Source organism: Myotis brandtii, unplaced genomic scaffold, assembly GCF_000412655.1.
Source record: "Myotis brandtii unplaced genomic scaffold, ASM41265v1 scaffold627, whole genome shotgun sequence".
In the NCBI taxonomy this organism is placed as follows: Eukaryota; Metazoa; Chordata; class Mammalia; order Chiroptera; family Vespertilionidae; genus Myotis; species Myotis brandtii.
The window spans coordinates 198,436-209,910 of record NW_005370397.1 but is presented as its reverse complement, the minus strand read 5'-3'; the positions used below and the strand labels follow the sequence as shown (position 1 = coordinate 209,910).

Genomic DNA, 11,475 nt, shown 5'->3' with positions numbered 1-11,475 from the left:
GGGGATGGATGCGGGGCGAGTTGGAGGACCTGCCGCCCGAGGCCTGCTCCTGACTCCCGGCGGAGGGACTGGCCGGCACCCTCCTTCCCATCCATCACCCAGCCACCCACCCACTCGGGATCAGGTGGGAGTGGATGGTTCCGAGATGCCCCGAAATGCAGGCTCGCCCTTGCCCCCACCTGCAGGCCCGGCGCTGGCGGATCCCGGCCTCCTCGCGTCCGCTGGGCCGTGGACCATTGAATGGCCCCGTTGTTTAGCTCCGGACTCTCTGTGTTCATATTAAAGGGGAGACTGTTTTCACGTGTGGGTCCCCGAGGACGGAATCCCACCTCTTCCACGAGTGACGCAAGTAAATGCAGGGTGTCCACACTGGTGTTTAGAAATATTTACATTGTCGCCCTGACCCTGAAAGTGAACTGTGGGGAAACGGGATGGAGAGAAGGGACTTCCTCCTGAGAGGCACGTGGTTTTTCGGTGGAAGCTCTCTTCCTATTGGTCGTGTTGCTTTTTCGAAGCTGCCCAGAGGCTAGGCCTCTGTCAAGGCTCCTAGGTTACTGCTACCGATTTCAAGATTCGGGAGAGTTGAGCAATAGCCCGTTTCAAAAACAGATTGCAAATGTGATGTTTGAAGCCTGTTTGGTTCGCAGAGTATTTCTTCTTCATGAACATACATGGCACAGTGTGATGATGCCATGTTGTATGTGTTCCGACAAGTGAGTAGGCCCCCTTGACTGGAAGCTCTCCACCTAAAATTGAATAAAAAGCATTTGAGCATGCAGGAACAAGGTAGTAAAAAAGCTTAATACTATCATTCTGACTTATCCTGTGGTTTTTGTTGTGTGTGTTTTTTTTAAATACATTTTTTTTTATTGATTTCAGATAGGACGGGAGAGAGATAGAAACAGCAATGATGAGAGGGAATCGTTGATTGGCTGCCTCCGGCACGCCCCCTACTGGGGATCCAGCCTGCAACCCGGGGAATCGAACTTGGGACCCGTTAGTCCTCAGGCTGACACTCTATCCACTGAGCCAAACCAGCCAGGGCTGTTTTGTGTTTTGTTTTGTGTTTTTTTTTTTGCGTGCAGAAATCCACCCTGGCCATTCCTCAGCGAAGATAGTTGCCCAATTGGCTCTTAGTATTCGCACCAGCACCAGCATCACCTCTCCCTCCATTCTGCTCCTCCAGCCCCCTGGCAACACACCTCCCTTCTCACTAACACTCCTGAAGGTGTTGGCATTGAACTGCTGCCTCACACTGCCTTGGAGTTGCTCCAGGAGCCCAGCCTTCACTTCCTTTTGTCTTCAGACCAGATCTGGCCGTGCTGTTGGGGAAGAAGTATGGGAATACATACCTTGCTGGGTAGAAAGAGGGAGCCCAGGCCTGTTGGCTCCTGCACTCACTCCTGGCCATCTTCCTATCTGGAAATGGTTGTACTCAGGTTGAGCTACATTATGTAGCTGGTAAGAAGGTTTTGGGAGTGGTATCATTATAACATTTACTAGAGAAGATCTCCAATTTTATTAGTATCATTAGTTTGTAGATGGGTTACTGTGAAAGCAGGCTTGAAGGAGGTCCTGGACCAGTCTGCTCTGCTGTCCTGGGAAGGTCTGGAGGGAAGTGATTGACAAGATGCCAAATGTGGCTTTGCAATGTGAGCTGCAGACAGAGGAGAAACAGATGAGCAGACTTGTTAGGCAGGCTTGCCTCGCTTGCAAACTTTTAACTTGCTACCTTCCTTCCATAATTCTCAAATCTTTATATTCTTACAGTGTCCTTTAAGAGCTCATATTTTGAGCTTGGGTTGCCTTGTTTGATGATTCAAGTTTTGTGGATTGTTGAAAATACATACTTTGTTAGAATTTAATATTTTTTGCGTGTGATATTCATCCCATAAACTCAAATATTGTACAGATTGTTTCTTCAGAAGTGGTATGTACATAATGTATCCATGTTTCAACAATGGAACCATAAAAGAAGGAATTTCTTTCAATATAAAATATAGTTTATAAAAGAAAAACGGGCCCAGCTAATGAGGTTCAGTGGTTGAGCATTGATCTGTGAACCAAGTCATGGTTCAATTCCCAGGCACATGCCTGGGTTGCGGGCTCCATCCCTAGTGGCAGGGTGTGCAGGAGGCAGCTTGTTGGTTAGTGATTCTCATCATTGATGTTTATATCTCTCTCTCCTTTTCTGAAATCAATAAAAATATATTTTTAAAAAACTATGTTTTTCATTTTTGGAAAGAATAGATGCAAAGCCAGTGGCATTTTTATCATAACACTTAAGGCCTATATTTCAGATGCAGGATTTGTAAGGAATTATTATAACTTGGTAGGTATTCTTGATATATGCACCCCTATGTTCATTGCAGCATTATGCACAGTGGCCAAGTGTCCTTCAATAGATGTTTGGATAAAGAAGATGTGGTCCATCTATACTGTGGGATACTACTCAGCCATAAGAAAAGATGAAATACTTCCATTGGTGACAGCATGATGGGCCTTGAGAATATTATGCTAAATGAAATAAGTCAGAAAAAGCTAAGAACCATATGATTTCACTCAAATGTGGGACGTAAAACTGAAACTCACCAGGGAAAGGGGTGGGGAGGTGGTAAGGGTAAAGGGGCCAAATACTAGTATATGGTGACAGAAGATGACTTGACGTTGGGTGGTAGGGGAAAAGCTGAAAAGGGCGGGGATTGTGTCCACATGGAGCATATAGTCTAGTGCAGCGGTCGCTAACCGGCGGCCCGTGGACCACTGGTGGTCCATGAGGTCCGAAAGGTTGGCGACCGCTGATCTAGGGGACAACGTACGGAAACCAGGATTGCCAGGGTGGGGATGGAGAAGGCTGCTACCACAGGCTTTTCCAAAGGGTCAAAGTAAGGGAATAGGATGGCCTCTTTCTGGCCGCACAAAAGTAGTTTTGTTAGGAAGCTTATTGCCGATGTTCCACCTAAGTAAACTAATACTGTAATTCCTTCATGTTGCATAGAAACCACAGAGAAAATTTTAACTATTGTCGTTTATACCAGCCTTCAGCAAGGGCTTGTTTATTGTTCTTGGAGAAAGCAAGCTTCGTAGCCCCGGATACGTGACAGACATGACGTTGCCTGTGATCAGGATCGGCTGGAACATTTTTCTCTTTGTGTTTCCCCCCAGGGCTAAAAAGTTAATATAAAGGGAAAATATTAACTAAAATTAATTATAAAGGGACAGTATATCCTGTTACTTGGTATATAAAAAAACTTGCCATAAACAAACACTCAATGGAAAAACTGTTAATTTGTAGCTAGAGGCTAGTATCCGCTGAAGGCTCTGAAACCAACTATTAATAGGTCGTAAAGGAGTAGAAAAGACACACCAGCAGCAAACAGACTCAGAACAATTGAAAAGGAGAACAACTTAAGTGTTATTGAATGCCTTGACCTACTACAGCTAAAATGACTGTTTCCCAAACCCCTGCCCATTATCTTGGAGATGGTAGAGAATTAGCATTTAAGGAAAACCATTCTTCCAGATTTATAATTGCTATTTCTGTGTCTCCTCTCAGGGTTGCCTTTTATACACATCGTTTATAGTATTGCCCAAGTACATAAGGGTATACCAGTTGTTTTTGTATACTTGGTTAAAACTTGCTTTCTTGGATTACTGTGCTTTCCCTACTAGGATGTAGTTTTCTCAAAAAGAAGATTCGTTTGTTGTTTGTTTTCTTCCATTGCCCCGAGTACGGTGTGAGGCAGAGAGGAAGTAAACACTCAACATTTGGTGGGTGACTGGATCACCCCAATCATTAGTTTCACCCCCGGCCTGTAAATTATCTTAACACTCCCTGGACAATTTCACTGACAATTAGAATGAGTTTAAGGTGGAATCACCAGCATTTTTTGGATGAACTTAGTATTTGAACTAGTATTTTTTACATGGTACCATTATGTTCAGAGGCTTTAATAGTTTATATTAAAGTCTTATCTCTTGTATCAATGAGAATATAGGTAACTGATATTTCTTTTTAGAGTATTTTCCTCAGCATATATCAGTTGAATGCCGTGCAATTCTAGTAAAATAGTTTTTCTCTGCTGAGGGCAGAAGATCTTCAAGTTTGGTCAATGTGGATATTCTAAAGTTGTTTGCTACTTAAGCTATTTTAATATACCATCATCTCTACTTTTAAGGCATAAAATTTTAAGTTGTATGGGATCATCTCAGTGGTGTCTAACCAATATTACTTGTTTTTTAAGTTTTGGTGGGAATGGGTGGGTTACTTGGATAGTTTCAAGTATCTCTAGGAAAAAGTGTTGCCTAGAACAAATCTAGAATGAACTGGTAAACTGATAGATACTGAATAGCTTACTTACTGTAACTGGATACAAATGTAGTTGTATTACCCTTTGGGGAGTATGTCAGATTTTGACACTAAATATTAGATAGAGTGGATGTAGTGCAAATACTAAATATCAGTGTGGATACTAAGAAGTAGATAACTGGATACAAATGTAGTTGTATTACCCTTTGGGGACTATGTCAGATTTTGACACTAAATATTAGAGTGGATGTAGTGCGAACACTAAATATCAGTGTGGATACTAAGAAGTAGGTTGGTAATGGTTAGAATTTATCAGTGGGAAAAGGGACTTTGAGGTATTCAGTGTTGCCTGGTCAAGGCAATTGAAAGGAACAGCAAATGGAGGACAGTTCCCATGGCTACGCTGGCTCCCAAATGGGGTGGTACTTTACATTGAACCAACTTTTAATTACATTTAATTCAGTGTGATACAATTCTTCTTTCAAAAGCAGGATGTCCCATGAAAAATTTTAAAATGGGGTTTTTGTCTCTTATCAAACTTTTTAAAACCTTTTTAAAGGAAGGATTTTATTTGTGAGAGAAAACTTTTTTGACTTGACACTTATATTCATAAATGTAATGAGTTTTTATCAAGCATTTACAAAGTTGCATGGCACCATTGGTTTATGCAGTTTGGGGTTGTATGTCTGATCCTCCTACCCATGACCTTGATCATCTCTGTCCCTCGTTCAATAAGGGTTTAAATAGAGTTTGGTACGTAGAGTCTCAAGCTTCTTAATTAGGAACTTAAAATGCCTCTTTCCACTTTCATTGTGAGAAATGGTTTTATAATGGTAATTTAAGGTTTAGAATACAGGTACCTGAGAATTTTATCATGTGTGACATTTACCTGTGTATGTAACTGTAAGGTGAAGGGTATATCCTAAGCCTTTAAAAGATAATGAGCAGTGCACTTGGATGTCTTTGCTGAAAAGAAATTCAGATACCCTGTATATGTGTTCCTACCTAGTGTGTCTGGTTACTGTTGAATAGTTTAATTTGATCAACTTACTGGTAGTAACTTAACCTGCTCAACTTTGAAATCAAAAGCTAATTGCAATTATATGAATGTTTTCACAAAAGAGAAGTCATCCTTATAATTACTTTGTTGCTGTGGGTTGACAAGTCTTTTAGCTTTGGCAACAGTGAAATGTTTAATCTGAAAGAAACACAGGTGTTACAGTTTTTACTAAGAAAGCAGCACAGTGACTCGAAAGATGGTTGGGTTCCCAAGAAGCTTGAAGACTAGGCAAGAAATAGAACCATTTTTTGGTTGCTGGAATAGTTCAAAGGCATGGGGTTTGAGGCATTGCTGCTCTCTGTTATGATCCATAGTGGATTATAGGAAAAACTCTGACTTCTTTTTTTTATGTCCAATATTGGAGATATATATTAGAGGCCCGATGCACAAAGTTCGTGCAAGAGTAGGCCTTCCTTCCCCTGGCTGCCAGCACCGGCTTTCCTCTGGCACCTGAGACCAGGCTTACCTCGCAGCCCTGGCTTCATCCGGAAGGTCATCTGGAAGGATGTCTGGTCTAATTAGCATATTACACTTTTATTATTGTAGATGTATATTTTATAGTATACTAGTATGTACTGCCGAAGCAAGAACCAACATTGGATATATTTTATTGCCCTATTGGAGTGCATGTTCCTTTTTTAAAAAAATATTCTTTCAGTTTATTTTGTATTCAGGTGTACAGCTTAGTGGTTAGATAATCGTATACATTACATAGTGTTGCCCTTGATATTTCTAGTTCTCCAACTGGCACCTGACGTAGTTATTGCAGTATTGTTGGCTGTGTTTCCTATACTTTACTCACATCCCCAGGACTATTTGTAACTACCAATTTGTGTCTCTTAATCTCTTCACTCTTTCAGCCAGTTCCCCAACCCCCTGTGTCTATGAATTTGTTTCAATTTTGTTTGTTCATTTTGTTCTTTACATTCCACAATTTTTGGCCAAGTGATTGGCCATCTGTATGTCCTCTTTTTAAAAAAAATATATTTTATTGATTTTTTTACAGAGAGGAAGGGAGAGGGATAGAGAGTTAGAAACATCGATCAGCTGCCTCCCGCACACTCCCCACTGGGGATGTGCCCGCAACCAAGGTACATGCCCTTGACTGGAATCAAACCTGGGACCCTTGAGTCTGTAGGCCGATGCTCTATCCACTGAGCCAAACCGATTAGGGCTGTATGTCCTCTTTTAAAAAAATATATATTTTTATTGATTTCAGAGAGGAAGGGAGAGGGAGAGAGAACCATTGATGATGAGAATCACCGATTGGCTGCCTCCTGCACGCCCCCTACTAGGGATTGAGCCCCCGACCCAGATATGTGCCCTGACCGGGAATTGAACCCGGGACCCTTCAGTCCACAAGCCCATGCTCTATCCACTGAGCCAAACCGGCTAGGGCTGTGTGTCCTCTTTAGAGAGGTGTCTATTCAGGTCCTCATATGATTTTTAAATTGGATTGTTTTTGTGTTGAGTAGTATGAGTTCTTTTTAAATTTTTGATATTAACTAACCTCTTTATTAGATGTATCATTGGCAAATGTACTCTCCTATTTTGTAGGTTTTCTTTTCATTTGCCAATGGTTTCCTTTGCTGTGCAAAAACGTTTTAGTTTGATCCCATTTATTTTTATTTCGTTTCCTTTGCCTGAGGAGATATATCAGAAAAAATATCATTAAGAGAAATGTCAGAGATTTTACTACCTAAGTTTTCTTCTAGTAGTTTTATGGTTTTGAGTCTTACATTTAAGTCTTTAATCCATTCTGAGCTTATTCTGTATATTGGTGTAAGGAGGTAGTCTAGTTTCGGTTGTTTTTGCATGCATCTGTCCAATATTCCCAGCACCATTTATTGACGAGTGTCTTTACTTCATTGCATGTTCTTGCCTCATTTGTCAAATATTAATTGACCATATAGACGTGGGTTTATTTCTGGGCTCTCTATTCTGTTTCATTGATCTGTTTTGATGCCAGTACCAGGCTAACATGGACTTATTGACTGATGTTCACTTTGAGCGGCCTGATTCCAGCACAGTGCCCCTGTATCCAGAGCGAAAGGAAAAGAGAAGACACGCTGACTGTTTTCGAGGCCTGAGAAGTGCCTCTGGGCTGTGGGCATGAGTGTTCCCCCTGGACATGGGGCCTCTCCACTGTTGCTGCAAAGAGACCATTGTTTCAGGCTCATAACACATTAGGGCCGGAAGTGAGTTGGGGAGTGATTTTGGGACGAGAAAGACCTAATAGCAAACGGAGTTAAGGATTAGGAGGCACTTTTGCAGACTAAGGTTATTTTATTCCCTTCCAAACCATTCTTCTTCTTTTTTTTTAATCTCCCCTGGACCTTTGGAGCTTCTTAGTTAGAAACCTACACATAACAACACTTCTGGTTCTAAACTTCTGTTCCACAGTTGGACTTGACAGCCTCTGGTTCTTTGGAGCCATGAAAAATAATTTCAAAAACACTTCTGACGTCTGTAAGCTTCAAATCTAATAGGGCAGCAAAAGCATGCCTGGGAAGGCTGGCAACAGTACAGAAATCATCCCTGTGTTCCGCAGTACCAGGAGTCTTGTTCTGGACAGCATAAATATTCAAGTTTAGAAGTTAATCATTTTTATATGTATTATCTTTAGTGAAAGATGTGAACTTAAAGAGCCAGCTGTCTGCATACTCTGTCGAAATGAGTTTGTTTTGTCAATCATTTGGATTTTTTGTTTGCAAACAATGGAAAGAGCTGGTCTTAAGCAAAATGGTTTGTTTGAAAGAAGAGCAGGATGGCCCAGCCTCAGAGTCGCCCCAGACAAAGGCAGCTCTGGGGTCAACAGTTGGAACTGGAGGCCGTTCTCTTTAGGATGTGCCCTTAGGTGACTGGCGTCTCTAACTCCTAAGTGCCTTCTTCTCTATTCAAAATTCAGTGCCCAAGAGAGCGGAGCTGGATTGGCCCAGGCTGGGGTTTCCCTGCTGGATCTAATGGCTCGGCCAGAGGGGTGATTCGCAAAGAGTAAGGGTGGGAAGAAGGGGGACTGAACCTCAGAGCCATTGAGGCCCTTCTTTGTTTAACAGTTAACTGAACATTTTCTGTGTTGTTTTTAAAATTTGGTTAAATAATGGAAAACACAGCTTTGATTAAGAAGTGTTTGTTAAATGCTACATGAGGGACTGGGTTCTTAGTGCTTTGGGAATTTAGCAAAGCAGCAAGAGATAGTTACAAGTAACTATTAATATGAATATATATGATGAATACTATATCTGGGGGTTGATTTACCAAGTTTGGCTTGGGGAAATTTTGGAATGCGTAAGGAATAGTGCATCTCTGTTAAAAACAGAACAAAAAATACTCATCTCCCATCATTTATATAGTACTGTGTGGCCTCCCAGTGCTAACTAAGGAGAATTGTTAGACATGATTAAATGAATGTATCCTTGCTACATATGCCGGTGCACACTACATAGAGCTGCCTGTGTGAGAAGCAGTTCCATCACAAATGTGGGAATGTACATGCAGTTCAGAGCACCTGCCCTTGTAATTCTTGGTGGGCTTGCTACCTGCTAATATATGTAGATTCCCTGGTCAGCAGCTCCTTGTAAGTAACTCACACTCAGCTCCTATGCAGATACCTTGTCAGGAGCTCCTGTGAGCAGCTCACACCGCTTGCTACCTGCTAATATATGTAGATTCCCTGGTCAGGAAGCTCCTGTGAGCAGCTCACACTCAGCTCCGCTGAGCACCCTTTCTGCACAGCCTGTGCCTCATGGTTAGAAGCTACCACACCCACCGTCCCCATAGGGCTCTGTGACCACGGAGACTTATCTGACAAGCCTGACACTTTCTCCCCTAGCTCCTTACTAGGATAATCTGGGGTAAATGTAACCATATTTTCATACTTAAGCAGAATTTAAATGAGATTAAGACTCCATAGTTATCCTTAATAAGACATGGGTTATTGAAAACTGTTGGTTAATGTTTGAGTGAGCAAGCTGTTAATTAAAATGTGATTTCAAGCCTTGTACAGCTGAACTTTTCCAGCCTAAACCACCACCTGTCAATTTGGGAGAACTTAAAGAATTAAACCAGCGTATCCCCGTAAAGTCATCTGTCACACCAATCCCAACCTCCTGCCTCAAACACGCACACATTTCAGCCATCATCTCTCCATTATGGTTGTTGCCATCAGTACTGCCTGTTTTTGTAAAATATTACCTCAGAGAGTAGGTTTTGGTTATGCAACAAGACCACTGTGTACTTCCGAGTTAGTCACTGTTTCACCAAATGATTGTATTAATATCTGTAAAAATGATTTGTGTAAATTAGTAGGCTTACTTTTAAGGTCTACTCCAAAAAGTACAGAGTAGTTTGTTTTTTATATTAAGCAAATGATAGATTTTTTTAAAAGCTAGTTTTAATTTAAATAATAATGTTTCATTGATTGTCTCAAAGTTACTAATACTTTATAATAATTTAGTAAGCATTTATTAAATTTAGTGATTTATACTAATTTGGATTAAATAATTGTAATAGCAAATTAGCATTTTTCTGGGCACTAAAGAAAAATTGAACAGACCAATATGTCCTTTTGGCATGTAATACATGTTTTAGGAGTCTTCTATCAGTATTGGTGATAAACTTACACAAGTGTGAAATAATAAAGTATATACTGGGAAGTGTATTATAACATTATTCAAAATGACAAAAGATTGCAAACAACCTGAATGTCTCTGTTATGAGACAAATTTAATGAATTATGTGTCCCTATAAAAAGGAATACGGTACAGTGCAGCTGTTAAAAGAATGTGACAGTTCTGTTTGCAAAGTTATGGAATTAGCTCTAAGATTGCTCTAAAAAAAAAAGCAAGCCGCCCAGGTGTATATAGTTTGCTCACATTTGTAAACATGGAATAAAACAATCTTCTTCTATATATATAAAAGGCTAATATGCAAAATGTTCCCTTAGGAGTTTGACCAGGAGAATGGGAGTTCAATAGCTCGCTGTGATGTGTGCTGACCACCAGGGGGCGGCACAGAACATGGCGGGTGACCAGTGGCAGCAGGGGGGTGCTGAGGGAGCGAGGGAAGGAGGCGGGGAGGGGAGCGAGGGAAGGAGGAGGCGGGGAGGCGGGGAACCTGATCAGTCTTGATTGCCAGCCAAGCGTAGGGACCCTACCCGTGCACGCATTTTGTGTACCTGGCCTGTAGTATATAAATATGTTTGTACAGTGGGGCCTTGACTTACGAGTGTCCCGACTAATGAGTTTTTTGAGATACCAGCTGTCTCTCGGCCGGCCCGATTTTTTGCATTGAGTTGATAGAGTAATTTGAGTTAACGAGCTTGGTCTCGGAACGAATTAAACTCATAAGTCAAGGCCCCACTGTATATGCAAAATTACCTCTGGGAGGACACAAAACCTGTGGTACCTGGTTGCCTTGTCCACGGAACCAGGACAGGGTCGGGGTGGAATACTGCGCATCTCTGTGCCTTTGTACCTTATGCAGATGTTTTCTGTTAAAAATAAATAGTAAGAAGTATTCACCTGCGCCCTTGGTGGTATCCAGTGAGGGAGGTATTGCTTAACACGCCTGCTTCTGTCTTCCTGTGTCTTGCCACCCACCTGTCATCTTGTAGACTATAGGTCACCACTGTCAAGTCATTTGTTTATTTTTAAACATACATGACACACAGTAGCCTTCAAACAGAGATTCTTTGCTTTGTACAGTAAAACAGTGTGTAAATAGGCTTTTGCTTTTTTTGAAGGACTATTTTTCTGAATTCATGATTGGTAATGATTTAGTAAAATGTAAATAACATGCATTTTGGCAAAAATTGTCAAGTTAGACTAGTCATTCTCCGGAGGTACTGTTTTGATAGGTATTTTTAAAAATGTCCCACGAAAATGTCAAACTTTTTGTTGCGAACATATTCCTAGTATGTGGTTTACTTTAAAATTAAAAAAAATTGTATAGAAATTTAAAGCAATAATTAATTGATTTGTGTTTTCTCCCATTCTTTTTAAACTTAGAAATTAGAAAATTTATCTGGTCACTTACTATTGTCTGCTTTGTGCCTAATTTTTATCATTTGACTTCAAATTGTGCTTTAATTGTTTAGGCTTGAGCT

At 40.9% G+C, this 11,475-nt stretch overlaps 1 protein-coding gene across 1 annotated transcript in view; it reads left to right on the top strand.

Annotated features, from left to right (window-relative positions):
• The first annotated feature begins 671 nt into the window (after positions 1-671).
• The window catches only part of ADSS (adenylosuccinate synthase), a 33,456-nt gene continuing 22,652 nt past the window's right edge, over positions 672-11,475 (top strand). The window contains exon 1 of the mRNA XM_014528240.1: positions 672-713. Coding sequence (XP_014383726.1) covers positions 672-713 — 42 coding nt within the window. The remainder of the gene's footprint in view (positions 714-11,475) is intronic.